The sequence below is a fragment of the Heliangelus exortis genome, chromosome 29, assembly GCF_036169615.1.
Source record: "Heliangelus exortis chromosome 29, bHelExo1.hap1, whole genome shotgun sequence".
Classification (NCBI taxonomy): domain Eukaryota; kingdom Metazoa; phylum Chordata; class Aves; order Apodiformes; family Trochilidae; genus Heliangelus; species Heliangelus exortis.
The window spans coordinates 3,797,976-3,825,660 of NC_092450.1; the positions used below are offsets into that span (position 1 = coordinate 3,797,976).

At 55.0% G+C, this 27,685-nt stretch overlaps 5 protein-coding genes across 11 annotated transcripts; 3 read left to right on the forward strand and 2 right to left on the reverse strand.

Annotated features, from left to right (window-relative positions):
• Positions 1–128: 128 nt before the first annotated feature.
• Positions 129–10,924, forward strand: KLHL11 (kelch like family member 11). Of its 7 annotated transcripts, none has more exons than XR_011722883.1 (4): positions 129–634; positions 719–6,176; positions 6,428–10,274; positions 10,603–10,924. XR_011722883.1 is itself a non-coding variant. In XM_071728625.1 (2 exons), exons 1-2 carry the CDS (start codon positions 162–164, stop codon positions 2,313–2,315), a joined length of 2,070 nt encoding a protein of 689 aa, XP_071584726.1. In that variant the 5' UTR covers positions 129–161; the 3' UTR covers positions 2,316–6,300. The 7 variants fall into 7 exon arrangements, 1 of the variants encoding a protein (XP_071584726.1); XR_011722882.1 differs by having other exon boundaries at positions 6,428–6,862; positions 8,010–10,924; XR_011722885.1 differs by having other exon boundaries at positions 719–3,973; positions 4,846–6,176; positions 6,428–10,924.
• On the reverse strand, positions 6,448–10,256 carry KLHL10 (kelch like family member 10). Its single transcript, XM_071728631.1, has 5 exons — positions 10,078–10,256; positions 9,302–9,791; positions 8,106–8,723; positions 7,373–7,522; positions 6,448–6,847 (listed from the first exon to the last, which is right to left on the reverse strand). Exons 1-5 carry the CDS (start codon positions 10,254–10,256, stop codon positions 6,545–6,547), a joined length of 1,740 nt encoding a protein of 579 aa, XP_071584732.1. The 3' UTR covers positions 6,448–6,544.
• Positions 10,925–11,126: 202 nt separating the features above from the next.
• On the forward strand, positions 11,127–16,057 carry NT5C3B (5'-nucleotidase, cytosolic IIIB). Its single transcript, XM_071728680.1, has 9 exons — positions 11,127–11,363; positions 11,583–11,681; positions 12,189–12,258; positions 12,535–12,581; positions 13,074–13,159; positions 13,347–13,436; positions 13,636–13,798; positions 14,430–14,630; positions 14,899–16,057. Exons 1-9 carry the CDS (start codon positions 11,361–11,363, stop codon positions 15,007–15,009), a joined length of 870 nt encoding a protein of 289 aa, XP_071584781.1. The 5' UTR covers positions 11,127–11,360; the 3' UTR covers positions 15,010–16,057.
• On the reverse strand, positions 15,812–21,513 carry FKBP10 (FKBP prolyl isomerase 10). The gene is made up of 10 exons (XM_071728635.1): positions 21,218–21,513; positions 19,622–19,767; positions 19,308–19,497; positions 18,948–19,093; positions 18,655–18,844; positions 18,223–18,368; positions 17,745–17,934; positions 17,369–17,511; positions 17,060–17,223; positions 15,812–16,979 (listed from the first exon to the last, which is right to left on the reverse strand). Exons 1-10 carry the CDS (start codon positions 21,409–21,411, stop codon positions 16,794–16,796), a joined length of 1,695 nt encoding a protein of 564 aa, XP_071584736.1. The 5' UTR covers positions 21,412–21,513; the 3' UTR covers positions 15,812–16,793.
• Positions 20,471–26,731, forward strand: P3H4 (prolyl 3-hydroxylase family member 4 (inactive)). The gene is made up of 9 exons (XM_071728629.1): positions 20,471–20,743; positions 21,976–23,294; positions 24,421–24,570; positions 24,803–24,974; positions 25,055–25,183; positions 25,270–25,415; positions 25,509–25,592; positions 25,749–25,890; positions 25,978–26,731. Exons 2-9 carry the CDS (start codon positions 22,302–22,304, stop codon positions 25,989–25,991), a joined length of 1,830 nt encoding a protein of 609 aa, XP_071584730.1. The 5' UTR covers positions 20,471–20,743; positions 21,976–22,301; the 3' UTR covers positions 25,992–26,731.
• The last annotated feature ends 954 nt before the right edge of the window (positions 26,732–27,685 follow it).

Here is a 27,685-nt window from a genome sequence, read left to right on the forward strand (position 1 = left end):
CTCACCCCGTCCAGTCCCTTCCCTTCCAGCACTTTCTTGAGGCACGGGAGCTGCTCAGGGATCGCTCCCCGGGCTGAGGGCTCCGCCTCCCCCTCCGCCATCTCCTCAGGCGGCACCGCCAGGGGGCAGCGCACCGCGCAGGCGCAGCGCCCGCAGCCGCCATGTCGGACAAGATGGCGGCGGCCGCGGCATCTCCGCAGCCCCAGCCCGGGTCTGGGCCGCCGGCAGCAGAGGCGGAGGGTGCGGGGCAGCGCGGCGGCGGGGGCGATGGGGAGGCGGAAGCGGAGGAGTTCGGGTGCCCGGCGCATTGCTCCGACCTGGCCTGGCGGCAGAACGAGCAGCGCCGACACGGCCTCTACTGCGACATCACTCTGGCCTTCGGCGGCGGGCGGCCAGGGGCGGCCCGCGAGTACCGGGCGCACCGCTCCGTCCTGGCCGCCGCCACCGAGTACTTCACGCCGCTGCTCTCCGGGGGTTTTGCCGAGTCGCGCTCGGGCCGCGTAGAGCTGCAAAAGTGGAGCTCGGAGGGCGGCCCCGACCCCGACACGGTGGAGGCCGTCATCGGCTTCATGTACACCGGCACCATCCGCGTCAGCCCCGGCAACGTCCACGAGGTGCTGGAGATGGCGGACAGGTAAGCGGGACCGGGATCCGGGGGCTGGCCGGGGCGGGGAAGGCGAGAGCGGGCCGTAGCATCTCCCGACTTTTTGTTCTGCAGGTTTCTACTGACCCGGTTAAAAGAGTTCTGTGGAGAGTTTCTGAAGAAGAAACTCAACCTCTCCAACTGCGTGGCGGTTCATAGCTTAGCCCACATGTACTCCTTGAATCAGCTGGCCCTCAAAGCTCAGGACATGATCAGGAGAAACTTCCACAAAGTTATCCAGGATGAGGAGTTCTACACTTTGCCCTTTCACCTCATCAGAGATTGGCTCTCAGACTCGGAGATCACAGTGGACTCTGAAGAAATACTCTTTGAGACTGTTTTGAAGTGGGTTCAGAAAAATCCTGAGGAAAGAGAGAGGTACTTTGAAGATCTCTTTAAACTGCTTCGATTGTCTCAGATGAAACCCACTTACCTGACTCGCCACGTCAAATCTGAGAGGCTGGTGTCTAGCAATGAAGTCTGTGTTAAATTAGTGTCTGAAGCTGTGGAGAGTCATGCCTTGCGGTCTGAAAACTTACAGTCTGGTAATCTACAACATTCCACTTGTCCTGTGGCATTGTTGCCACGTTTTGGACAAAACATGGACGTCATCATGGTGATCGGCGGCGTGTCGGAGGGAGGAGATTACTTGAGTGAGTGTGTAGGGTATTTCATCGATGAGGATAGGTGGGTGAACTTACCACACATCCATAATCACCTCGATGGCCATGCTGTTGCTGTGACAGAGTCTTATGTGTATGTGGCTGGCTCCATGGAGCCAGGGTTTGCCAAGACTGTAGAAAGGTACAACCCAAACAGAAATATTTGGGAGCAAGTTTCAAACCTGATCACCAGAAAGCATTCTTTTGGCCTTATCGAAGTCAAAGGTAACCTCTACAGTATTGGTGGACATGGCAATTTCAGTCCTGGCTATAAAGATGTGGCCATTTATAATCCTGAGCAGGACAAGTGGCTTAACCTGGAGTCAGCACCAAAGATTCTCCGTGATGTCAAGGCCGTTTCCGTAGAGGACCGCTTTGTGTATGTTGCAGCTCGGACCCCAGTTGACAGTGATAGTGAAGATGGGTTGAGGGCATTTATTATCAGATTCGATGCTGAAACAAGGCAGTGGCAGGATGTGGAGTCTCTGCCACTCGTTGATAATTATTGCTCTTTTCAGATGTCTGTTGCTAACACAAACTTTTACCATACAGCATCGTGCTGCCCCAAGTGTTACCCTATAGATAACGAGGAAGCCAAGGTAAAGGTCTCTGGCAGGGCCTCAGATGAAATACTGGAAAGCTTACCCCCAGAGGTTCTTAGCATTGAAGGAGCAGCTATTTGTTACTATAAAGATGATGTTTTTATCATTGGGGGGTGGAAGAACAGCGATGACATTGACAAGCAGTACAGGAAGGAGGCGTATCGCTACTGCGCGGAGCGGAAGCGTTGGATGCTCCTGCCCCCCATGCCTCAGCCCCGCTGCAGAGCAACAGCCTGCCATGTCAGAATCCCCTTCAGGTGCTTGCAGGGAACGCAGAGATACCCTATGCCACAAAATCTGATGTGGCAAAAAGATAGAATAAGGCAAATGCAAGAAAGGCAGATGCAGGAAATACACCGGCACTCCCTAAGCTTGCGGAGAATGCCACGCTCGCAGATCGAGTGTTAGTGTCTGGAGTATCACTCCTGATGGATCTGGGAAATACTGTGCTAGATGGTTTTGTTAGGCTTGGTGTATCTTTGTGAGATACGAGGTTGTTGATGGGATTCGATGCAGAACAACAGCATCTTCTATGTGATGAAAATTAAGATCAGAAATTGAGGATATGTGGGAATTGAGCAACTGTGTGAATCCAGCAGTATTACTTAGTGGTGCCCAGCAGCCTGTACCAGGCTGTGAAATATCTCTGGGCTCATTAAGTCAGTTCTCCCTCTCTTAGGGTCTTTGTTTTCAAGGATTTCTGTAGAGTTAGTCTCTAAGAGTTCTATTTTGAAAATCAAGGATCTCTATCTTAATAATTTAGTGGTTACGTTTGTGTGTGCTTCAAAGCACCTGTTTTGTTTGCACTTATATATTGACATTCCTTTGATTCTCTCCTTCTCAGTGACTAAAACTTCACATGTAATTGGTGTTAGCATACTTAGAGTTCCCACGTTGGAGGCAAGTGCAATAGTTATACTTGTATATGAAAAGAAAAGCACAATCTTTCTTTATAAAATTACTTCAGGATGTTTCTATGTATATTTAATACTTTGTGTGTTGTTGAGAGGCTGCAGAGTTTGTGTAAGAATGGATAATTGGTAGAACACAAGACACTTGCTAAAACAAAGAACTTGAGGCAGTAGATTTTTTTCAGGTGTATCTGAAGGTGCTTTGAATTTGTCTTTGCTTCACTGGAAACTTGGATCAACAATCAGCCTGATAAAAGGAGTGAAAACCAGTGAAGTAGCCATGCACCAGTATTTACTATTCACTTCAATCAGTGTGCATTAGTAAGGTTGTGATTATTTCACAGCAATAGTTTGAAACCTGAGCTATTTGGTAGATCTTTTCTCAAATGTTGCATGCAATTTAATTGCAGTGAAAGAGATGAGAAGAACCCCCATGAGTCTGTTTCCAGCCTATCTTTGACAATCAGTACCCTTTGCCTTCAGAATGCTTTCCCAAGGAGCTCACAGTAGCTTGCTGCAGAGCTCCCTAATATATTGGCATGAGAGAGTTGAGTTTTCATAGTCTCTGAATATTTGAATTTCCCCACTAACTGTGGTGGGAAGATTTAAGCTGATTTAAGTACCTTTTGGCATTTTGAGGTGGTTTTACATAAACCACTGCCCTGGTTGGCTGGAGTTTGCTTACTGCTGTACTCCTAAGGAACAGAACATGGAATGTTTCCTTTGAAGTATTGCAGCCTCTCAGATACTGTCCCACTGCACACTCCTTCTCCCTGACCTGAAGAGCTCCAGCAGAGTTGAGGTTACCAGCAGATTCAGTGCGTGCTTCCTACCTCCTCCTCTTCCCCCTCCTTCCCTTTGTTTGGATGTTCCAGGTTTTCCCATGCAGCCTAACTCAATATCACAGGGAGGGGAAAGGGAGGATGACCAGGGTGTTCCAAAATGTGTGTAGACAAACACTGATAGAGAATCTGTTTGCTGTCCTTGGTTCATATGATGATTTGCTGGTGGTTTTGATGTGGGCAACTTCTTTGCGAAGGAACTTCTAAACAGTTTGGTTTTTTTGTTTTGTTTTTTTTAATTGTTTAGCTTTCTGAGCTGATACTTCTCATTTTCCAATTCAGCAGGCAGCCTAGATCATATCTGAAACTCTGGGTAAGTCTTTCAACCACATCATGTGTAAAGGTTTCTCTGATGTGTACAGCCCTTAATGCTCCACTTTGCAGTTCACTTGCCGCTTCTGATATCAGTAACTTGCCTTTTGTAATGGAGTAATCTAGCCTTGCCCAAAACAAAAACAGCCCAAACCTTGAAATTCTTAACATTTTAGCCTCAGCTTACTCATCTATGATAACAGTGTTGTGTTTTATTTGCCTGTTGGATTGCTGTGCAAGGGCAGATTAAATAGTACAGTGCTGGCCTAATGCCAGAGAGGAAATAGAAATGGTTCAGGTTTGAGGCTGGTGTTCAGAAGTGACTGTTACCAGGTCAGCTCCTGGAGTTCTGTAAGCAAGGGGTTAATCAGTGGAGTTTGGTCCCTGAACTCTTGCAAATTTGGCTGCATTAGTTACTGCTCCTACTGCTGGGTTTGTGAATGGAAGTGTGAAAACTCCTTTACAACTAAACCCATTGATTTAAGTTAAATTTGTGGGAGCAAGTTTTAAGATAACTTCACCAGATTTTTCAAAGTAGCAGCTGAGTATAGTGTACATCCTCCATCCTGCTGACAAGAAATCCCACTGTAGGGATTTTTACCAAGCAGTTTAAGGGTGGTAATATGTCAAACCACCACAGCTCTTTCAGAGCCCTCTTGTAGCCTGTCAGCAAGTCTGGACAGTTTGTAGGGAAAAATACTGAGATTGCTATTAAAGTTGGAACACTAACTAGTTTAACATGCAACAAAGCTAGATGCAAGAAAAAATTTCTTGTAGTCTTTCTTTTTCTAAGCAAAATTGATACTTGCCATGAGAACTGGCTGACATACAAGCTGTGTAGTTTACTGGGTGTTCCACTCCATGTCAAAACAGTGCCTGGACAGCTTTGCTTGTGAGTGCCAGCCATGGTTTTGTGTGTGATGCACTGTCTGCTCCCTGTGCATGGTGAGTGATGAGCACTCTTCAACAGCACTGGTTTGCTCTGACCTTTACTATGCCAGTTCTGTGGGATTTGTAAGTAGTTGTGGGGTTTTTTTGTTGTGTTTTTTGTTTTCATTTTTGGCCTTGACTTTAAGTGGACCAGTTGCATTGCACATGGTTTTGAACTGACAAGTCTAACTCTGTGTTGTGTCACTCATAGGTGTTCAGCAGAATTGCATTATTGACTGGCTGTAATTAAGCCCACTAACCTGTGGATCACATAACAAATTCCTTGTGGCCCTTGACTGCTGTAGCTTGCTGGGTGTTTATAAAATGATCCTGTAAACAAAAGCCTGGGAATTCTTTCTGTGTGTTTATAGTGGCTTGTTAAATGTCAGTAAGATCCTAGTGTGCATTCAGTTCAGTATTAGAAGCCTGACTTGGAGCCTCCCTAATGTGAAGGAACATCAGGAGGAGTTTTCTTTCCTCCTTATGACAATCATTCCTCATGTGGAATACATGCCACAAAATGCATGTTCCATGGCCTGTTTTTCTGCTCAGAGTATTAGTGGAGTAGGACACATCCTGCCAGCACTCGCCTGTCATTGTAGGAATTTCTAGGTGCCATTTGTGTACATAATATTTTCTCACTCTGTTAGTATGCTGGGTTTGTATCTATTTTTAATAAGACTTTATCTTGCATATAGTAGGACACCACTCCAGAAGTTAAGAGAACATGCCAGCTTTTTAGCATGCATTATGAATAACTATGCTGAGCATTCTGCTATCCTATTCCAATATATTATTTCTCTGTTACAGTAAATATTAAAATCAGAACTGCTGGCTCTGCTTGTCTGTCACAGAGTAGATTGATTACTACTGACAAACTGAGTCACAAAGAATTACAACTTTTTAGGTTATTTTTAACACAACCTTGCAATAGTGTGTTGTGCCATTCAGTGGGCTTAAAAAAAGCAAGCTGAAAATAGGTGGTTTATGGCTTGGATTTCTTTTCAAATTATGTTACGGTATAAATCTTCTCTCTAATTTACAGTCCTGAATAGAAGTCTGATAAAGCAGGTACTCCTGACAATCTAATCCTGTTACTAATACGTATGTAAAGTGTGGAACTAACAAGATGTTTGAAGACCATTAATAGTCAGATACTCCTCATAGGTCCATGTCCCTGTGGATCACGGCAGCTCTGCTCTCCTGTCGATATTAATGTAGACTTCAACAGATTGCTCTGGGGAAGCAGCACTCCTGTACTTACTTCCAGTAAGGTAAAGTAGTATGTGTGTGTAGGCTGTTTGAAACAAATCCTACTGTAATGTTCTTTACCTTAAATACACTGTGCTAAAGCCTCATAGGTGAATTAATTAAAATAAACCTTTTATTTCTCTAGCATTCTGTTGTACATTTTGGTTTTTAAGTTGCTGTGTGGGCTGTTGCCAAGACACACGTTTTGTGGTGCCACAGAACGGGTGATTTAAACACTAATTCTTTTGCTTTGTATCGATTGTTTTTGTTTTAGAATAAGTGAAGACATTCACGTGCCATGCTGAAGCCTTTATTAGCTAAGTGGAGCTGTTAGTACAGTGAGGCTCCTTATCCAGAATTTAACCTGGCTTCCTTGGAACTTCTCCATGTGTCACCTGGCAAGGTACTCCCGGATGTTGGGCAGATCTGGCACCACGCAGCAGCTCAGGGCGCTGCGGTTGATGGACATGTCTTGAATGTCATGCCACTCGTTAGTTTTTTCATTGTAACACTCAACATTGGAAGTGGTGGAAAAACCATTAAAGCCACCAACTGCAAACAGGTAGTCTTCCATCACCTCAATCCCAAAGTTGCTGCGTGGACTGAACATCGTGGCGATGTTGCGCCAAGTGTTCGTGGCGGGGTTGTACACCTCTGCGCTCCGAAGTCGGTTAATTCCATCAAATCCTCCTACCTGTGAATGCCCGAGGTACAGAGTTGGAACAGGCCTTTCCTCACCTGATGTCAGCACAACCATTTAGCACACCAGGAAGGTGGTAACTGGTCCTGTCTCTGGCTTCAGTCTGAGCACTGCTGAGACATGTGGTCTCAACACACGATGCTTGTCTGCAGGCTGCTCCCTTGTTCTTTCTGCAGCTTCCAAAAGTTATTTTGTGCAACTGTCAGATTTTACACTTCCACAGACTTTAAATGCAGCACATGGGTAGGATAAACAGGACCAAGCAAATGCTCCATGCTGCTAATGCTGTTAGCAGAAAATAATTTCTTTGCAGCTGCTTAAAAATTGTCCACTTGTTTTTCATAACAAAAAGCATACAGGTGAGAATATTCTCAGGAGGTGTATCAACCATTCTGGCTCTGACCTCCCTAAATCTCACAAGCAAACGGCTACCTGAAAATCTGGGAAATGCAGATTAGCAAAAATAAGTACCACCAAGTGCTGGGTGGTGGTAGGACAGAGGTACCACTGCCACCTTACCACATACAGAGCGTTTCCGTATGCGATCACTCCCACTCCACTTCTGCTGGTGGTCATCGGGGCTATGAAGCTCCACTGGTCTGTTGTGGCATTGTACACTTCTGCAGTGATCAAGCACTCGGACCCATTGAACCCACCACAGATATACACCTGGTTACAGGAGGAAAGTGTTAGCAGGTAGTCCCATGGTAGGAGAACACATTGAAAAGAAAATGCTGTAGTTGAATTAATTGAAGTATGGGGAGGGTGCTCTTATCCTGGGTTTGAATTACTAAATGTGTTACTCAGCAGGATTTAGCTTCTTCATTCATTTTCTGAACTACATGAAGAAGGTAGGCATGGGATTTCATTTGTGGCTGGGAAAAGTCCTGTCTGGCAGCAGGTGACAATTAGTGACACCACCTCTGGGATTTTGCCACTTGGGTTGGCGTTTCTGCAGAGTCAATCTGCCTCTGGAAAGCTCTATATCTATATCCCCAGGATATAGATAATGTTATCATTTTATAATATTATCTATAATAATCTATAACCAGGATAATGTTATAAATGAATAACATTTATGTGAACTTTCTTCCTCTCTATTTTAAACAATTCACCCTTTTAAAGGAAGCATTTGTTCCCTTTCCTACTCCCATAGCTCACACATTTCCCACAGCTCCTGTTTTCCATCTAAGTACAGAACTCAGGGGGGTGTCTGTGTTTGTCCCTTGGCTGAGCTCCACAGCCCCTTTACCTTCTCGTGCAGCGTGGTTGCGCTGGCGTCGCTCCTCTGGTCGTGCATGGATGCGATCCGTGTCCACTGGTTGGTCTCTGGCTGGTACCGTTCCGCCGTGTTGAGCCGTGTTTGCCCGTCGTAGCCTCCCATGGCGTAGATGAAGCCGTGGAGGACGGCGACGCTGATGTAGCAGCGCTGCGAGTGCATGGGCGCCACCTCCTGCCACGTCCTCCTCAGGAGGTCGAACCGCTTGACGCTGTTGAAGTAATCGACGCTGTCGAACCCCCCGATGACGTAGATGAAGCCTTTCAGATAAGCGGTGCCGTGGTAGGCCAAGGGGCTTTCCTGCTCGCAGGTGACGTTCAGCCAGGTGTCGGCGCGGCTGTCGTAAACCTCGATGGCGTTGGTGGGGCTGCCCACGCTCCAGCCACCCACGGCGAAGAGGAGGGCGCCGGGCAGGCGAGGGCAGCTGAGCATGGTGGTGAAACCAAGGTAGGCGCGGCCGTGCACGTTGAGGTTGTACATTTCTATCAGCGTTCTTATGCCGAGATCCTTGCAGTCCTCGTTGTCCTTCACGTACTCGTGGTTTTGGAGGTAGTTGATGAAGTAGTCTGTTTCCAGCAGTGCCATCCGAACCTGAAAAATCCAAAAAGGATGTTAACGTGTGACTGCCCATACTTGACACCTTGGTACACTTTGTGGATAGCTCCAGTGCTGGATGGCTTTGCTTTTGGGGTACAGTGATGTCTATAGCTTATTAGAGATCCAGAGAATTTAACGTGTAGATTTTAGCTAGTCCAGAAAGGGGTGTGCAAGGGTAAACCTTTGTGTTCCAGGGCAGGGAGCTTGTGCTACTTTCCTGCAGGGAGGCAGAGACTGCCCCAAGGCCTGCTGCTGGTTGTGTAGTAGCTTGTCTAGCAAATGCTCATAAGCCTTGTGTAGTGAGAACTTCATGCCACTTGGACTTTGGCCCTTTCCTGGATATGAGGAGCAGTTAAACTTAAGCTCTAAACATGAGGAAATGTGCACTTAAGAGGTCTACCCCAACCCCGGGGCAGAACCTTCCACCCATGGTCCAACACAGCAACAGCTGAAGGGTCCAACGGAGGCTGCCATCTCCTCTGATCTGACAAGGAAAGGGAAGCAACTCAGGCTGAGCTGCCCCATGCCTGGCTCTGCCAAGCCACCTGGGCCCACGCTGTGATGGCACAGACCTTGCCCAGCAGGACTGCAATGTGCTGCCTCCTGTCCTGGGGGTTGTGACCAATCCATCTCAGAATCGCCTCGCACACGGCATCTTCACCTTTCACAATGAGGTAGTCGCTCTCGATGACGTGCAATAGGTCACTGAGGGAAAGGTCTAGAAACTCTGCAGACACCTCGGATGTCTCCTCAAAGTGACGCAGGATGAACTTGTAGGCTGCATGTCGCAGCTCAGGAGTGTAGTAGTAACATGTAAGCCTCCAGATGTTCACACAGTTTTCTGGGCATAATTGAGCTGCCAAGAACTTGGAGCAGAGCCTGACAATGCCCATGATGTTAAGTTGGTCTGCTGCGATGAGCAAACTTTCCACAGTGTCAGTGGTGATAGTCACAGTCCTGTTGTAGGCGAATTCAATAATGAGCCGCATCATTTCCTGGGAAATGCCAGGGACGTGGTACACGCTGCCCTCTGCGTTGTTCCTGTGGGTGGAAAACAAGGCCCTGAAAGCAACAGAGCAGTGCTGGGGTTAAAAACAGCTTTGCTGCCTGGAACCCTGACTCCCCCCCAGCACCAGTCTGGGCACTCACAGTGCACAGGAGGCTGTGTCGTTTCTTAGCTTTACAGAGCAGTCACAGCCTCTGGCCAGGGTGAGTGGCTGCCTTGCTTCCCCAAGGTCACCAGGGGAAGGGATGGAGGAGAACTCAGTGCTGAGGGAAGCACCAATGCAGTGTGACACTGGCCAGGCACTCCTGTGTGTCCCCATCCCTTATGGTTTCAAACACAGACCTGAAATAGTGGCTGCAGGAGCAGAGTATGATCCTGTGAACATTGAATTCAGTACCATCCACACTGAGGGTCACGTCACAGAATTTCCCTTCAAGGCGAAGCTCATTGAGGATGGTGCAAGCCATAGGACTTATCCTCCTCTCCATGTTCAATCTGGTGGGCACCAAGCTGTCCCCCATGCTGAAGCCTGATCAGAGGTATGTTCTTTTCAAGGTGCTATAGGGCTCTGTTCTCTGTGCTTGCCCTCCCACATCATCTCCGACAGCCCCCTGTGTGTCTGGTGGTTCTGGAATATGCCTCATTATGGGATCACAGACATTTGGTGGGGGGGACCTGGGACTGCCTGTGACCCCTCCACAGCTGATGGGGTCCTGGTCCTCTCAGTCCCTTTGCTCGACGGCTGCACTTAGCCTCTGCTTCACCACGTCTCAGGTGACACTGGACCCTCTCCCTATGCCTTGTCACTGGCTTCTTGGAGCAACACCAGTCTCGGAGTTCCCCCTGCAGCTCTTTGCTATAATTTAGCCAGGTACAACACTCCCAGCTGTGGGCACCCACTGGCCTTGCACCAGCTCGCAGGGGAAGGAGCTGGGACGTTTGCCATCTGATGACAGTGATGAGGCCACGAATGTCACTGCTGGATCTGCTGGGGATTTGGAGGAGTGGAAGGTACCTCCCAGGAGAGGACAGCAGTGGACAGGGAACCCCTGCCTGAGCCTCACTGCCGGCACCCATGGCCACTGCTTGTCCTGGATGCCTTGGCGTGGCTGCGGGTAACACGGGTGCAAGGAGCTCCCCTGCCAAGGCCCCAGCACGGCTTGGAGAACACTTCGGGCTTTTCCTTGCTACCCTCCGTGTTTGAATTGTTTAGGTGTTGGGGTTTTTTTAATAAAAGTTTTGTGTAAAAAAAAAAAAAAAAAAAAGACACTCCTGGCTGCGTACTTTAGGGGTTTTGTTTGTTTGGGTTTTTAGTTGATTGCTTATTTGTTTCTGGTTTGTTTTGTTTTGCTCTTAATCTTTCCTTTCTCTCCCGCCTTCCGGGCTCGGAGGGTGCTGCAGAGGAAACACAGCAGAAACCGGTACCGGGAGCCGTCTCGGGCGCGGCTGGAACGCAGTAGACGGCACTGAGCACCCCCGGGAACCCCAAAACACCCCCAGAAGCTCCACTGCCCCCCTAAAGCCCCTCTGAGTCCCCTTTCCGGTCTCCGGTCCCCGTCGGCCCCGGTCCCGCCCCCGTTCCGGTTCCTCCCCGCGTCTGCGCAGCCCCGAGCGGAGCGGGAGCGATGGTGAGCGGGGGGATTGCGGGGTCGGGCTGGGGAGCGGGGTGGTGGGGCCAAAGGCTGGATAAGACGGTCCTGGGAAGTGGGATTCCGGGGAGCGGCGCTGGGGGCTCGGCACGGGGAGCACGGCCAGGACGGAGAGCACCACGCGGCTTTGGGGGTCCCCTAGGCAGCCCCGGACCCCGTCGGGGCGTGGGGGCCACTGAGCGGGGGTTCTGCCCGCAGGTGCCGGAGCTGGAGAAAGCCACGGTCCGTATCCACCAGCCGGAACGCGTGATGGGAATAATCCGGTCCCTGAAGGAGCAGGGGACGAGCAAGCTGCAGGTACCGGCCCTGCAGGGTCCCCGGGGAGCAGAGAGGGGTTCCCTGCCTCACGGTCCCTCCTTCTTCCCCACACCCCAACCCCTTCCTCAGCCTGCCTGGTCGTGGCCTGGTTGCTCCATACCCGTGGCAGAAGAAGCATCTTCGGCACCTGCAGGGCAAGAAGGAGGAACCAGGGAGGAACCAGGCTGGTGGCTCTTCCGGGATGGACCTTTTTCCTCCCCGTTATGCGAGCAATAAATATGAGCCAATACCCAAACATCCCCTTCCACCCGCGGCAATAAGTCGGCAGGAGTCAGCCCTGTGGTGCTGATAAGAGTGCTGGGTGGGAAGGGTGCTGGGTGGGAGGGGTGTGTGCCCCACAGCTGCCCCACAGCTGCCAGGCTGTGCCTTCCCTTGGGATGGGCCAAGCTGGGTTTGCACCTTGCAGGTGGCAGCACCCTGGTGTGACTGTGGCAAAGGCAGAATGTGCTGGGCCATGCACAGACTGGGTCTTCTCTCACCTCCCAGGTCATTTCTGACTTTGACATGACACTGACCCGGTTTGGCTGCAATGGCAGACGCTGCCCCACTTCACACAGTGAGTTGAAGCTGGTTTTATTGCTGTTAATTCTGTTTGTTTTCCATGTTTGTGTTCTCAGCCTCTCTGGCTCCTGTCACCTCCTGCTCTCCCAGGGGAGCAGTGTCCTTCCCATCCACAAGTGCTGAGACTCCGTGGCCAGCCTGAGCTCGGGCCCATGTGCCTCATGCAGCTCGTTTTTGGGAAGATCTAGTACTGGAGATCTGGGAGAGCTGCCCTCTAGAAAGTCTTTTTGTGTCTCTTGGCTACAGCATTGTCATTTTATTGTCTTTACAGATATCCTTGATAACAGTCGTGCTATCAGTGAGGATGGCAGGAAGAAGGTAGGTGCTGTTTTGTAGGTGCTGCTTCTTTGCTCTGTTTTTTGCCCCTTTTGCCCATCATCAGGAGGTGGTACTGGCCTGTGTGACAGCTCTCCAAGCTGTGCCTTGCTGCCAGGACAGAGAGCAGGGCAAGTGTCCAGGCTGCATTTCAGATGATGTTGATGGAAGGAGAAGTCAAAAAGGGAAATTTCATTTGCATGCTGGGCTGTGTAGGCATTTTCTGTCTGATAAGAGGAGGAAGAGTGTGTGTGTGCATCTGTACGTGCAGTGTTTCAACCAAAGTGAGGGTCAGCTGGGCTGCAGAGTGTTGCTGTGTCCCGAGATCTCCAGATTTGCTCTGAGTGAAGTTGTTTAGTGGAATGGTTTGGCTGTGCTTTTCATTAGGAAGTGTGATGCTTTGGAGGAGTTCAGAAATGCTTTTTTTTGTTGTTTACAGTCTCTTTAGATATGATGTTGACTCTTTTTTTTTTTTCCATCTCTGCAACACTCCAGCTGAATGATCTGCTGCACCATTACTATCCCATTGAGATTGATCCCAGCCGGACCCTGGAAGAGAAGTGTCCCCTCATGGTGGAGTGGTGAGTGCTTGTGTGTGATGAGCCTGAGCCTGACGTTCTCCTGGCAACTTCTTGCTCTCAAGGACTACAAGACATAGTGCTTGAACTGTCTCTAGGCTTGGCAGCGGTATCACAAAGTTTTAGTTGTTATTTTTCTGACTGCCATGAGGTTGCTGTCTGGGAAACTCACTCTGCTGCCTTTCTGTAGGTGGACCAGGGCCCATGAGCTGCTTACCCAGCAGAAGATCCAGAAGGGTGACATAGCCCAGATTGTCAGAGAGTCCGATGTGATGCTGAGGTAGGGGCTCGGGGTTTGGGTGCCTGCAGCCCTTTCTCTCCTGCCTCTCTGCAGGGAGGTCTCCTGCTCTCCCCCCAAGCTGCGTGGGTCTGCACAGTGTGGCAGATGCAAATTTCCCCTCCTGAGTTCTGATCATGAAAGAGCTGAATGTCAGCCAGGTTGGTAACAAGATCCTGTATAATGGATATGTCTACTCTAGGGATGGATTCAATGAATTGTTTGATCAGCTCCATAAGCACAATGTCCCCCTGTTCATCTTCTCCGCTGGCGTTGGTGACATCCTCGAAGAGATTATCCGTCAGGCCAACGTCTTCCACTCAAACGTCAACGTGGTGTCCAACTACATGGACTTTGATGAGAATGTGAGTTTCTGTGCCACGTTGAGGGAGCAGAGAACTGATGTGGTGGACAACAGAGGGCAGGAATAGCTGAGTATCTGCTCGCTATCTCAGGGACTCCTTGCCTTTCAGTATTTTGGTGGCAGGACAGGCACTGCCGTCTGTCCATCAGTGTGTGCTCTGGCCTGGTGCAGGGTGAGGATGGAGTTAACCACAGAGGTCTCTCTTGATCTGAAGGCCAGATGTCCTTTAGCACAGCTTGGGAGGCTTTTGTTGATGTCCTAAGGCCTGGGAGGTCCCAGTGCACATTAGAAAATCCCACGTCTCTGACAATGGAGCCCTCTGTTCCCACGAGTGCTGTGTTGGGACAGTCTGTCCTCAAGGGCATGTGGGACAGTGTGACAGACCTGCCTTTTGCCCTGGGCTCCCTTCACTCTGGCTTTCTGTGGCTCCTGACCAATGCAGAGCCCCAGCCAGGGTCTCCAGGATCCCCATCCTTTTTTGTTTGTTCTCACCACCTGGGATGGACTTCCCCTGCAAAAGGCAGGGGGTGTCCCCGAGACGAGAGCTGATGCTGTGTTAGCACCCCCCACCTGAGGCAGTGGCACAGCAGAGGGATTGCTATGGGTTCACTTTGTCTGTCCTGTTTGTGCAGGGAGTCCTCAGGAGTTTCAAGGGACCTCTCATCCACACCTACAACAAGAACAACAGCGTCCTGCAGGGTACCAAGTATTTCCAGCAGCTGAGCACTAGGACAAGCATCATCTTGCTGGGGGACTCCATGGGCGACCTGACGATGGCAGACGGTGTTCCCAGTGTGGAGAACATCCTCAAGATTGGCTTTCTCAACGACAAGGTGGGTGTGAGAAGCAGTTGTCTTGCTTTCCTACCAGCCTCTCCCCCTGTGCAAAGCCTTGGGCGGGCAGCACAGAGGGGCAGGCAGCTGCCTGAGTGATTCAGGGTGGGCAAGAGGCTTCTACAGGCTCCCATAGGGCGTGTGGAGGGAGCTGGGGGGTGTCTGTAGAGCTCCTGGTGCACCAGGGGCATTGTTGGGGTGGTTACTGATGTCTCTCCTCTCTCTGTGCCCTTGTCTTCTCTGTCCCATCCTGGTGGCTGTGCTGCAGGTGGAAGAGCGGAGGGGGAAGTACTTGGATGCCTACGACATCGTGCTGGAGAGGGACGAGACACTGGATGTGGTCAATGGGATTCTCCGGTACATCCTCATGGAGACGTGAGCCAGGAAGGCAGCATCCCAGCCCTTGCCCCCTCTGCTGGGTGCCCGGGCAGCCAATGTCCTTCCTTTGAACAACCTGGAGTGGTGGATCTGCTGGTACCTCCTGGACTCCATCGTGATGCTGGGCTCCTGGCCCTGGGTGTTGTCCACGTCCCCACCTCACTGACCTGCTTCAGAGAGGCCTGGGACAGGAGGGGTGAGATGGAGGAAACTCCTTTACCCCACCTCTGCCCAGATCTGCTTTTTCCCCCTTGGACATCATCCATCTTGGACACCATCCCACTCTGTTGTCATTCAAACCAGCACTTGAGGCCACAACAAACCATTCCATGTGTAGGTACAGATGTTCTGCTCTTGTTTCAGCAGCTGAGCACAAAAACAGAGGTGGTTTGCTGTGGCTTGGATACAGCCCTGGCTCAGGTGGTAGTTGTGGAATTTTACTGTGTTCCTATCCAAGAAAACAAATCTCTCTTGTCCTGTTTCCTGTGGACTTCAAAGTGCCAGGGCTGAGCTCCTGTGGTGCCACCCGCTGATGGGCTGTGTCACCCACCCTGTGTCCCCCCCATCTCCAGTGTCTCCCTGCCCCAGCCCACAGCCGTCACCGGGCTCTGGAGCGGAATTCCAGCCCATCCATGCTGGAAGGTCCCAGGAGTTTGGTTTCTCTCCTGCCTGACCCAGCAGGTGCTGGAGCCCAACATCCCCCCAGGCACCACACTCCCAGGGCAGGTGAGGCTGGTCCTGCACCACTTCCCAGACAAGCAAGGGTGTTTCATGGCAAAGTAACCTGACACAAAGGCAAACTCTTAGGAAAACAGTAGAAATTGTTTATTCAGAGCAAGGTAGGAGCTGTTGTTGGAGGGTTTTGCCGTCACTCTGCACTGTTCTGTTCTTGCGTTTCTTTTATCTCTGTTGGCAAGACCACACTGTGCAAAACTTCTAGAGCTGGTGGGAGGTGATGGGGCTGTGCTGGTCACAGCTGGCAAACCTGAGAGTGCCCAGTTAATTACCTACATTTGGGCATCAGAATAAAACTGGGCTGATTTTTCTCAGTAACTGAAGGCTGTCACTGCGGGGCGAGGAGGATGAGGATGGGGATGATGATGCTCCCTTGGGGCCTGGGTGGGAGAAGTTTTCTCTTCCTCATCTCCCAGCTGAGGAGGGATTTGTCAGGTCTCAACCCCATGGTCTTGGGGTTGGGGCAGGCTTTCTGGCACAGTGGATGCACATAGGGCATCAGGGTTTTCCCAGGGAACCTGAGCCCTCTCTGCTTCATGTCCTGGGGAGGATGGCAGCAGGGACTGGCACAAAAGGCTTCTCCTTAATTCTTCTCTCTAAAGAATTTTACTTGTGCATATAAAAAAATAACAACCCAACTCTAAACTAGAAAATGCTGTGGTAGAAGGGGAGGGAAAGCAGCAGGAGGCAGCAGAGGTGGGGAGGGGGCTGGAGTGGGATGTGCAGTTGCTGGCTGAGGCTGCAGGGGCTTGGGGAGGGGATGCTGCATGGAAAAGCGGGTGCTGCCATCCCTGTGGGGTGTCCAGATGCCCAAGAACATGGGTGTTTCCCACCTTCTTGCCTGGGCTTATTAGCTGGGGGTTCAGAAGTTTTCCTGCCCAGAAGGACCACAACATAACCCCCTCAGTTAAATAATATGGGGAAAAAAACATCAAATTATGCCCCCCAGGGGGCTGGGGATGGGCAGATTTCCAGGGCATCTGGTGTGGGACACTGGCCATGGTATGGCCAGGACAAGTCCTGTCTCCAGGGGAGAGAGGGGTCTGCTCCTCAGAGCTCCTCATGTATCTTCTCCTGGTCCTCATCTGACTTGAGTTTCAGCTCCTCAGAGGTGATCTTCCCATCCTGGTTGCGGTCCTGGTTCCTGAACATGTCAGCAATGACTTTCTCTGGGTCAGAGCTGGGCATGAGGCGACCTTTCCCTTCTGCCACCTGGGTCTTGATGAAGGTGGAGAACTACAGGGGGAGAGGGGAGAGATGCTGCTTTGCTCCAGATCCAGCACTGGGGTGGGCAGGGAGCTCAGGCTCAGGCTCACCTCCTCGGCTGTGATCTCCGCATCTTTGTTGAGGTCCATCTGCTCATAGAGGCTTGCTGGTGGGTCCCCGTGCCAGATGAAGAGGTAGCCTTCAGGAACCCCCTCCTCCATGGAGATCAGCTCCACCTCAAAGCGGAGCACGGCGCTGCCTGGAACCCCCCGGGCTGAAAAAAAACAAAGATCCTGCAGCAGGGCAGGGCCCAGCAAAGCCCCCAGCCCCCTGCCAAGGCAAGGGGGCTACAGGAGCCCAGCACTGAGGTCAAGCCCCCTTGTTTGCAATGCATAGGCAGCTGCACGCTGCTCCCCTACCTCCGTTCTCCCCATGACCCAGGTGTGGGGGGATGATGAGCACCCGCCTCTCCCCTGCACACATGTCCAGGAGGCCACTGTTCAGGCCCTCGATCACCTTGTTGGCCCCCAGCGTCACCTCCTGGGGCTTTTCATAGTCGTGGCTGCAGGAGGGACAGACCACAGAGCTGAGAAAGCTCCTCAGCCCCAGCAGGCAGCCCCAGCACCCCGTGCCCTGCACCCCACCCCAAAATCCCTCTGCCCAGCTGCCCCGTGCTGCCCATTGCAAAGCGCTGAGGCTCCCGGGGCTGCTGCAGTGCCCTCAGCACAGCGCCTGCCAGGATGTGGCCCTAGGAAGGAGAAGGGTGCTGGGGGCAGCCCCCGAGCCAGCACGCACGAGGAGAAGAGCTTGGTGCCATCCAGCAGGGAGCAGTTGTAGTGGTAGCGGACGAAGTCTCTGTCGCGGGTGGTGACGTTGCAGCCCTCGGGCCGGTACACGGTCTCGATCTCCACCGGGTCCGCGGGGTTGTGGAAGTCGATGATGTGGACATCAAAGATGAGCACAGCTGAGCCAGGAATTTTGTCCCCTGGAAGAGGAGGATGAGGAGAGCTGCTGGAGCACCACAAGGTCACTAAAGCTTTTCTCTACTTCTTCCCATCCCCTGTGACACGTGTGTACCTTGGAGCCTGGTTCTGCACTTGCTGGCCCAGCCGTTCCCCTGCCCGTGACACCCCCCCAACACCAAGAACCCTGGGGCTGGAGGTGGCCCCCAGGATGACAAGCTAGCCCTGCTGGGCTAGTGCTTTCCTGCAGTGTGCTGGTGCACAGGGTGGGAGGGAGGGGGATGCTGCACCCCCCTGGGGCTGTGCTTTACCTGCTCCATTCTCCCCATAAGCCAGGTGAGGGGGGATGAGCACCCGGCGCCTCTCTCCCACGCAGACCCCCTGCAGGCCCTGGTCCATGCCGGGGATGATGTAGCCCTTCCCGATGTAGGTGTTGTAGGTGTGATTGCGGGAGTAGCTGCAACAAGAGAAGCCCCCAGTCCTGTTGTGCAGGACAGCCTGACCTCCCCCATCCCAACCTGCACCCCTTCTCCCAGCCTCTGCAATGCTCTCTCAGGAGCCAAACCTTGCTCCTAGGGATGCAGCAAAGGGGTTTTGCCTTTCTGAGCTCATTCCATGCCCAGTATCACCCTCTCCTCCACCTCCCCCACCCCTTCTTCAGCTGCGCCTTGCAGCTGGCTGCTGAGCATGAGGCAGGGAGGGACATCAGGGATTTCCCCACTTGGCCACTTCCCTGCCCACACCTGGAGTCAAAGAGTGTCCCATCCATCAGAGTGCCATTGTAGTGGTAGCGCACAAAGTCCCCGGTCACAGCCCTGCGCTTGCAGGACTCTGGCACCTCCAGGTGCTCCAGGAAAACACCATCCTTGGGGTTGTGGAAATCCACCAGCAGCACGCTGAACACCAGCGATGCCTGCGGTGGGATCACCGTCCCTGGGGAGGGGACACGGATCAGCCCAGACAAGGGTCCTTAGGCACAGGGGGCTCTAGGCAGAGCCGGGAGGGAAGGGGCTCAATGGGGTGATTCCCAACTCACCATAACCCTTCTCCCCATAGGCCAGGAATGGGGGTATGATGATGCTCCTCTTCTCCCCGGCACACATGCCCAGCAGCCCCTGGTCCATGCCCTTGATCAGCCAGCCAGTGCCCACATAGGTGTCGTAGGTGCTGTCCTTGCTGTAGCTGGGGGAGAGGAGCATGGGGGGTGTCAACAAGGGGGCTGGTTTGGGGGTCACAGAGCTCACTGGCCCTGCTGGGATGTGGGCAGGGGGAGCAGAGGGAGAGGCCGCTCTGGATGGGATGCAGTGTGGACCCCCAAATCGTGCCTCAGGCCAGTGTTCCCTGGTCCCTGCTGTCCCCTGTGCCCCAGGGCACAAGGTGCATCCCAGGGGGGTACCTGGAGTCGAAGGGGGTGCCATCCAGCAGTGTCCCGTTGTAGTGGTACCGCACAAAATCCGAGTTCTCCACCGTGCGATTGCAGTGCTCTGGTTTGGAGAGGGTGGTGATCTGCAGCTTGTCGTTCTTGTTCCAGATGTCCAGCATGACAACGTCGAAGTACAAGGTGGCATCTGGGGGGATCAGCCCCGCTAAAGGGGCACCAGCAAAGACAAAGGACCTCAGGTGGGAGCAGCACGGAGCCCGGGTGAGCCAAGGGACCGGGGGGTGGGGTGGGTGGTGTTTTTCCCTCCATCCCCGTGCCGTGCCCCTTACCCACACCGATGCTGCCGTAGCCCAGGTGGGGGGGCACGATGAGGTGACGCCGCTCGTTCACACACATGCCCTGCAGCCCCCGGTCCATGCCGGTGATCAGGCGGCCCACGCCCACCACACCGGCAACCGTGGCCCCTCGGTCATAGCTGGGATGAAAGGACAGAGCTGTCAGTAGGGGCAAAGGCCTCAGTGCCACCACCAAGGGCTCAGGGTGGATCCAGAGCCAGACCATGAACCCTGCAAACACAAAGCTGGTGCTGCAGGCAGGGTCCAGAGCTCAGCCCCACAGTGAACTGGCATTGATGCTGATGGGAACAATCCTGCACTGCCCGGGATGGAGCTGCCTCTATGGCACCAGTCTGGGCTCTGGCCTGACCCTGCACACTCAGCAACCTCAGGTGCAGAGGACTGGGCCCTCTGGGTGATGCTTCCAGTTGGGACTGAACTATTAACACCCTCCCCAGCTCTCAACGAATGTCTGGGCTAGAGGCCACCGGCTCCCAGCCCTCCTGCTGCTTCCAAATAATTTTGCATATGGCAAATTTGGAGCTTTACACAGTGAGAAGGAAAGAAAACGTCCCAGGCTTCAGTTTTAAACTGCAAATTTGTTTTTATTTTTAAATCTTAAAAGTACTCCAAGAAGCAAGTGGGGCCATTTCAGATAAATGGAAATCCTTCATCCCTTAAGGGGCAGCTGATGCTTTCTCCTGGCAGCACAGTGTGCTGCAGCCTTCAGGACAAGGCATGATGTCCCCGGGCTCTCACTGTCCCTGGGGTGCATGGTTACTTTCTCCCCCCTCTTTATGCTCGCAAGAGATAAGACATTTAATTTGAGTAGAATCCTTTTGCTTTTCAGGGCTGTGAGAAGACTCCCATCAGAAGTTTTTGTTTCTATGCAAGGCTGAGTTCCAGCACAGTGCTGTTTGTTTCTGTACTTCTGCTGTGTCCCCGATTCTGTCCCTGCCCAGCGTGGTGCAAATCGGGGCTGCACCAATGTAAACGGATTTCTACCCAGCGTGAAGGGAGCAGGATGGATGCAGGGGCCGAGGAAAACTATGACGAGAGAGAGTGAAGCCTCTTAGATAATGAACGGGTTTCGCCGCTGCCACGTTTCAAAGTGCTGTAAGTGTCCTCCCTGCCCGTGCGGCACATGCAAATACATGTTCCTGACTCCGAAGTGTCTCAGTGAGGGACAAATCCTGCCCATGCCCGAGATGGCCTTCCCTGCACCCTACAGCACCCCAAAAATGAGGGTGTGCAGGCGCTGCGGGCACCCCGAGGTCTCTGCAAGCTCCCCGACGGTCAGGGGGGCTGCTGCAGAACCCGGGGGCTGCTGGAAAAGGGGTGAGGGGGCTGACACATGTACAGGGCTCCCCGACCTCCTCGTCCTCGCCCCCAGCACCCACCACGGCCCCCAGCCCTCCTCGGGGTCCCAGCCGCGGGGCCCGGCCCGAGCAGGCAGCTGCCCGCGGGCCCTTTGGGGTGCGGTGCGGTGGGCGACACGCACGCAGCGGGGAGGGGGACATGCGGGGAGCCCCTCCGCAGCGCGGGGGCTGCCGGGGCCGCATGCACGTGGGGAGGGGCCGGGGGCGATACCTGGAGTCAAACTTTTTGCCATCTTTAAACGTCCCATTGTAGTGGTAGCGAATGAAATCCCCCATCTGGACTTCTCGCAGGCAGATTTTGGGGATATAGTATCTGTCTATCACCACGTCTTCCAGGGGCCCGGGGTTGCCCCGCGCCGGGGCCCCAAGGATGCCCAGGAGGAGGACGAGGCTGCCTGAGGCCATGGCGCTGCGCGGCTGCGGCGGCGGAAAGGCTCGGCGGGGCGGGCGGAGGAGGGGCCAGCACGGCCCCCCCTTGGCGGGGACGACAGCCCAGGCCCGGCCCCAGCCCCGCTAGAATTTGTGTACACGTGTACCCCGGGCCTGGCCTCCCCCCGAGCCGCCCCCCGGCATCGCCACGGGAGACACCCCACCCCATCCGGGGGCAGCGGGGCCGGGGACAGAAGCAGCAGCAAGGAAACTCCAAGCAGGAGGAGGGGTTCCCTTTCTTTTTCCTCTCTCTTTCTATTATTCCCCCCCCCCTCCTCCTGCTTTTTCCGGGCGGTTCCTCCTGCAGAGGAACTTGCTGCTGGAGCTGCTTGGAGCAAGTTGTGCAGCTGGAGGCCCCGGATACTTGTGGTACTGCCCCCGGCCCCTGCCCTGCTCTGGGCCACCCTGCTGCTCCCCAGCTCCGCGGAGCAAATACAAGGAATTCACTGTTCTAGTAACATCTACGGCTCTTCAGCCTGCTGCCGACTGAGTTTTGACTGAGTGGTGAGGAATAAAAAAGTGAAACTAGCCCCCTGACAGTCTTTGCCAGACAGGAGCTGCACCAAATGTACACATACGTGTTGCCCTCACATCCCTGCTCCCCCAAACCCGTCAGCAAGAGACAAACACCGTGGTAAGAGCCCTTAGTAAGTCCTGAGTGGGAAGTGGGAGTCCCCAAACCCAAATCCAGCTTCCAGGGGGCACAGTGATAGAGGTGGGAACAGAAGCTCAAGCAAGGCACTACCAGGGTGCTGCTCTTCACCTCCCCACAGCAGCGAGAAGAGCTGGGGGGGCTCGGGGCTCTCCCCACGTCACGGTGGAGTCCGGGCCTGGCTCTGGGGGTAGTGAACGCTTACTTCGGGGCGATGCTACCCCAGCCTGCTTGCCCCCACGCTGCTGTCGGCCTCTGCTCGCCCGGGAGAAACCTCAGCGGTGTCCTGGCTGCTGCCCTGCGCTGTGGCCGCTCTCAGCACCACTGTCCCGCTGGCAGCAAAGCGCTGGACTTGGGCTGGGGCCATTGTGGCCGTGCCGAGGCCTGGCGTGGGGCAGCCCTGGGGCTGGCAGCGCACGGAGCGTGTGGCCTCCGGCTTGGCACCAGCTGGCACCGAACCCCGGGCAGGGGCAGCGCTGGGTGGCACTGCAGGCACCCCGGGGCTGCAGGACAGGGGCCAACCCTGCACAGACCCAGCGCATCCTGCGGAGCAGCAGAAGAAGGAAGGCGTGGGGAGGGCGCAGCGCCAGAGGGGTGCGCAGCGGTGTGCAGCGGTGCGCCCGCCGCGCACATCCGCACTAAGACCCTGCGCGCCCGCCGCGCACCGCCCCTTCCCCGCCGCCCGCCCCCCTGCGCGGAGTGGTGCGCGGGGCTGCGCGGGCAGTGCGCGGCGGCGTCGGGGATGGGCGGCGGGGTGTTGGTGCTGCTGCTGGCGGTGGGGCTGTGCGCGGCGCAGTACGAGGAGTACAGCGTGCGGGGGTTCCCCGCGGACGCGCTGGAGCCGCTGCAGCGCGCCTACTCGCGGGCGCTGGCGCAGTACGCGGACGCGCAGTGGGCGGAGAGCGCCCGGGCGCTGGAGGCCAGTCTGCGGCTCCACCGCCTGCTCCGCGACAGCGAAGCACATTGTCACCGCCGCTGCGCCGCGCCGGGGGACTCGGCCGAGGAGTCACCCGCGGAGGGGGACCCCGCGGCGTGGGAGTGGGAGCGGGAGATGCAGCTCTTCGGGCGGCTGCTGCACCGCGCCGGTTGCCTGCGCGCCTGCAAGCGCGAACTGCCAGTGTTCCAGCTTCGCTACCCTCCCGCGCAAACGCTGCGCGACTTCCAGCGCCGGCTGCCCTACCAGTACCTGCACTACGCGCTCTTCAAGGTAAGGCGGTGCGGTGCCCCGCGGGCACGCTAATACCGCGCAACGTGGCTCGGATGGGGGCGTGTGAGGGGCTTCCCCGGCCTAGGGACTGCGGGGGTCCTGTGGCTCTGTCCTGCACCGCTTGTATCTGCATCTCCTCTTCTACCCCTCCCTCCATCCTGTGCCCCTTCACTATTCCCCCCCATCGGACACATTCCCCCTCCCCGTGCCTCATCCTGCACCCCTGTTCTGCTCCCCTCACCCACGCCCCTCCTCTTGAACCTCCCCTTTGACACCCTTATCCTGTGCCTCCATCCTACACCACCAGCCTGCACCCCCTGATCTGCACCCCCTCATCTGGTGCACACCCCCCGGCTCCTCCATCCTGCCCCTGCACCGTGGCACGTCAGCATCATCTGGGACCCATCAGGAAGGGCGAGGAGCGTGCCCAGGACTGGGGGCCCCTTTGGTTGTGTCATTTGTCCCCCGTGTTGCCTTGGTCCTCAGGGTGCCCCTGGCCAGGCAGAGCATTGCCTGGGGAAGGGGACCCAGGGGCTGTCTCACCAGAGGGGGCCAAGCTGGGGGGTCTGATGTCATCATGATTGGTTCAGGACATGTGTCTGGATGCTCTGCAGGGAGAAGCTCTTCTCAGGCTCACAGTGCAGACATGGAGGGAGGTTTTGTAAGGCATAGCTCTGGGGTCACCTGGCTTTGGCCAGAGTGGCTCTGGCAGGGGACAGTTCCCTCCCCAGGCATGAGTGCTAGTGGGGTACCAAGCTGTGCTGTTGGCCTGCCACCAGTATGGGTGCTGCTTTAGTGCTTGGCAGTGGCAAGGGACAGCCTGGCCAGAGCCTTAATGCTTTTTCCTCTCCCTTGCTCTGGCCACAACCCATCTCATGGAGGGTTCATTCAACCCTCCCAATCTCACTGCCCTGAAGCTGAAACCTGAGAGCTCATAAAGCAGCCAGGGAGTGGGGCTGCTCACCCAGGCTGGTGGCAGCACCCCAGAGAGGAGTGGATATGTGGCTAAAATCCACACGACGTGGATCCTCCCCAAGGACCAGCCTTCTGCCCTGCAGCCCTGTGGTCTGGAGGGTGCTGAGCCCTCCACATCAGCCCACTGCACTGGCTCTTCCTCCTTCCCTAGTCAAATAAGATTGAGAAAGCAGTGTCTGCTGCCCACACCTTCCTGCAGAAGAACCCCAAGCACGAGATGACCTTGAGGTACCTGAACTATTACAGGACGATGCTGGATGTGGATGAATACCTGGTTGACCTGGAGGCTCAGCCTTACGAGGTGAGGAGGGGATGGGGCTGTAGTGGGAGAGAGACTGGGGCTCTCCAGCACTCAGTGTGTGCCTGGTCCTGCTGAACCCTGAGGGAAAGGACTGCTCATTGTCCTGGTCGCTCACCTCCTGCCAATAAAAGAGCATCTCAGTGGGGCCCGTGGTGAGGACAGAGCTGCCTTGGGGACCGTGGAGCTGCAGCACCCAGTGAGGAGCTGAGTGGTGCCTGCTTGCTCCCTGCAGCCGATATTTGTGCGCTCAGTGAAGTTGTACAACAACGGGGACTTCAGGAGTAGCGCGGCTGATATGGAGCAGGCGCTGGCTGAGTACTACAAGGCGTACGAGGACTGCCTGGCTGGCTGCGAGGGAGCCTACGAGCTGCAGGAGTTCAAGGACTTCTACCCTGCCATCGCAGGTGACTGGGAGGGGGGGAAGGGGTCTGTCAGGCTGGGGGGTGGGGGCTGCTGGACCACAGTGCCTGATGCCTTCTTCCAGACCACTTTGTGAGCGTGCTGCAGTGCAAGGTGGACTGTGAGACCGAGCTCACCCCCAACGTGGGTGGCTACTTTGTGGAGAAGTTCGTGGCCACTATGTACCACTACCTGCAGTTTGCCTACTACAAGCGTGAGTGCTGATGGGGGCGGGGGGGAGAGCGTGCCCTGGGGCACCCTGGGATCATCCCCCATGTCACCCATTGCTGCTCCTCACAGTGAACGACGTGCGGGACGCGGTGCGCAGTGTCTCCAGCTACATGCTCTTCGACCCGGGCGATGCCGTCATGCAGCAGAACCTGGTTTACTACCGCTTCCACCGCGAGCGCTGGCGCCTGCAGGATGAGGACTTTGAGCCCCGGCCGGTGAGGACCCCCTGTTCCCCACCCCCCCCCTCACCACCATCCCAGGATTGTGCCAGATGGGCTGACATGGCCCCTGCTCCTCCCCATGCCCAGGAAGCTGTGCGTTACCACAACCGGACGGCTGTCCAGAAGCAGATGTTGGACTTCGCCAGGCAGTTCCTGCAGGCTGATGATGAGGTAAAGGAGGGTGCAGCTAGGTGCTTTTTGGGGTGTGGGTGGGTGCTGTGGGTGCCCTGGGGCAGGGTTCTTCCTTGGAGAAGGGAGTCTGAACCCCAGAGCGGTTCTGAATGGGGCTGCTGAGCCTCGCTGCCTCTTGCCCATCCTGTGATGCAGATGGAGGTGGATGGTGATGAAGTGCTGGAGCCACTGGACCTGCCCAATGACATTGAGTTTGAGGGTGAGGGTGACTACGAGGAGGGCTTCTTCGCAGAGTGGTGGCAAGATCCCAAGACCAAGGGGGACAAAGCCGATCAAGGTTCCTAACGTGGAGGAGGGGGCGTGTGGTGGAGGGGGGGTGGCTGCTGCCCATGTCCCGGTGCCACCAAACCCTTCTTGTTTTCAGAGACCCTGCAATGAGCCAGGTAAAGTGGTTCCTAGCCCTAGCAGAGCTGGAAGCTGGTGGCCCTGTGACACCATCCTGGGGACATTGGGCTACAGGATTCTGCCAGCCGCTGCACAGAACCTCCGACTCATGAGGAAGGACTGATCCTGCTCAGCACTCTGTGGCAAGGCTACATCTTCCTTCTGGACACCCAGGCTGCCCTCAGTGCAGCCTGATTCCTGTCGGTGGAGCAATGGCACTGCCGAACCTCCCTGCCTGCCTGGGAGCTGACCCCAGCCCATCCCTGATCCCTTTGTCCCTAGAAGCCCCGGTCACCTGCAGTGTCCCTCAGCTCCTCCCAGGAGCTGTGGATGATGCACCAGGATCAACCCCTGTGCTATTTCAAGGGACTAAAGGGGCTGCCCCTGCTCTGGGACCCAAGCGCAGTGCTGCCAGAGCTGGGCTCCCGTGCTGGTCCTGCATCTCCTTGGAGCTCCCCTGGGGCTCCTACTCTGCCTCCAGCCTCCCATCCCTCCTGGCAGCCCCCAAAGCTTGGGGTCCCTTTGGAGCCCAGGGCTACAGCGCAGCTCCTGGTGTGCTGGTGTTCCCGTGCTGCCACGTGTGCCTTGATTTTTTTGCTACACCAGCCTTCTGTAGCCTTGAGCTCTGTTAATTTAATACTTCCCGACTTGCACAGTTGCTTTGATTTTTTTATATATATATATATATTTACTGGTGCTGAAATTTTAATAAAATTCGGACGGGTCTTTTCCCACCTGCCTCTGCCTTGGGGTTCCCTGGGGCTGGGATGTGCTGCCACAGGAACTGTGTGCTCGAGGCAGGAGGGGCCACCTCCTGCTCCTGTTTGTGTTCCCGCTCTTGCTCCTGCTCCCCTGGAAGCTGGCGGCCAGGACTGAAACCGAGAGACTGAATCACCGCGTTTGCCCCAGGGCAGGGAAGGGAAGGCAGGGGCTGGTGGGGAGCTGCCAGCACCCCACCCTGCCCTTCCCCACAGCTCCTCTCTGCCAGGGTTTTCCCAGCTTTGCCATCCCTGTGCTGGGCCGGGGGACAGGGCTTGAGCCCCCAGACCCACGGACAGAGCTCAGGGCTCCTGGCAGAACTGAGGGCAGGCAGCAGGCAATCTCTGGAACCCTAGTATAGAGCAGGGCTGTCCTGTCCGTTGGGAGTAGCTGGGTTTGTCACTGATGGGTCACGGAAACCCTTGGGAGGGGTCCACCAGCCCGCAGGGGTGTGGCTGGCAGCACTCACACCCCAGATCAGGGGAAAGAGCTCAGCCCAGCAAGCTGTCGTCGCTTCCCGGGGGGCAAAGGCTTGTTTATCTTCCCAGCCAGCTGGGTCAGGGTGGCACAGGGTCCGTGAGGCCTCTGCCCTGCTCTGACATGTGCCCGGTCATCGTGTCCCCTCGCCAGCCCCGAGGGGCACATGGTTCTTCTGCCAGACCCGGCTGGGATGCTCAGGGTCTCCCTGCTCCCACACTCAGCTGCTGGGTGCGGAGGTGCTGGGTGGGTCTGGTGCTTCTAGAAGCATCGAGCAGCAGCTCTGTAAGTGGTGGTGTGACCCTGGTGGTGACCAGGACTGAGCATGGCCACTGTCCCCCTGTGGCATGCGGGGCTGGCAGAGCTGGACAGTGGGGAGGTGGCAGTAGAGCAGAGGTGGGACATGGGGTGCAAACAGGGCCTGGGAGATGGGATGAGGTGGGTTAACACCA

Bases quoted from the DNA above. Each gene is read 5' to 3' on its own strand.
- KLHL11 (XM_071728625.1), top strand. From the start codon at position 162: ATGTCGGACAAGATGGCGGCGGCCGCGGCATCTCCGCAGCCCCAGCCC. The intron at 635-718 runs GTAAGCGGGACC...TTTGTTCTGCAG, and splicing joins GTGCTGGAGATGGCGGACAG to GTTTCTACTGACCCGGTTAA.
- KLHL10 (XM_071728631.1), bottom strand. From the start codon at position 10,256: ATGGGGGACAGCTTGGTGCCCACCAGATTGAACATGGAGAGGAGGATA. The intron at 8,724-9,301 runs GTCTGTGCCATC...TGGATTTTTCAG, and splicing joins TTGCAGTCCTGCTGGGCAAG to GTTCGGATGGCACTGCTGGA. The intron at 6,848-7,372 runs GTAAGGTGGCAG...GGGCATTCACAG, and splicing joins ACGGAAACGCTCTGTATGTG to GTAGGAGGATTTGATGGAAT.
- NT5C3B (XM_071728680.1), top strand. The intron at 13,160-13,346 runs GTGAGTGCTTGT...GCCTTTCTGTAG, and splicing joins TGTCCCCTCATGGTGGAGTG to GTGGACCAGGGCCCATGAGC. The intron at 13,437-13,635 runs GTAGGGGCTCGG...TGTCTACTCTAG, and splicing joins GAGTCCGATGTGATGCTGAG to GGATGGATTCAATGAATTGT.
- FKBP10 (XM_071728635.1), bottom strand. From the start codon at position 21,411: ATGGCCTCAGGCAGCCTCGTCCTCCTCCTGGGCATCCTTGGGGCCCCG. The intron at 19,498-19,621 runs GTAAGGGGCACG...GTGCCCCTTTAG, and splicing joins CTACGGCAGCATCGGTGTGG to CGGGGCTGATCCCCCCAGAT. The intron at 19,094-19,307 runs GTACCCCCCTGG...CCTCTCCCCCAG, and splicing joins GGCACCCCCTTCGACTCCAG to CTACAGCAAGGACAGCACCT.
- P3H4 (XM_071728629.1), top strand. From the start codon at position 22,302: ATGCTACCCCAGCCTGCTTGCCCCCACGCTGCTGTCGGCCTCTGCTCG. The intron at 24,975-25,054 runs GTGACTGGGAGG...GCCTTCTTCCAG, and splicing joins CTTCTACCCTGCCATCGCAG to ACCACTTTGTGAGCGTGCTG. The intron at 25,593-25,748 runs GTAAAGGAGGGT...CCTGTGATGCAG, and splicing joins TCCTGCAGGCTGATGATGAG to ATGGAGGTGGATGGTGATGA.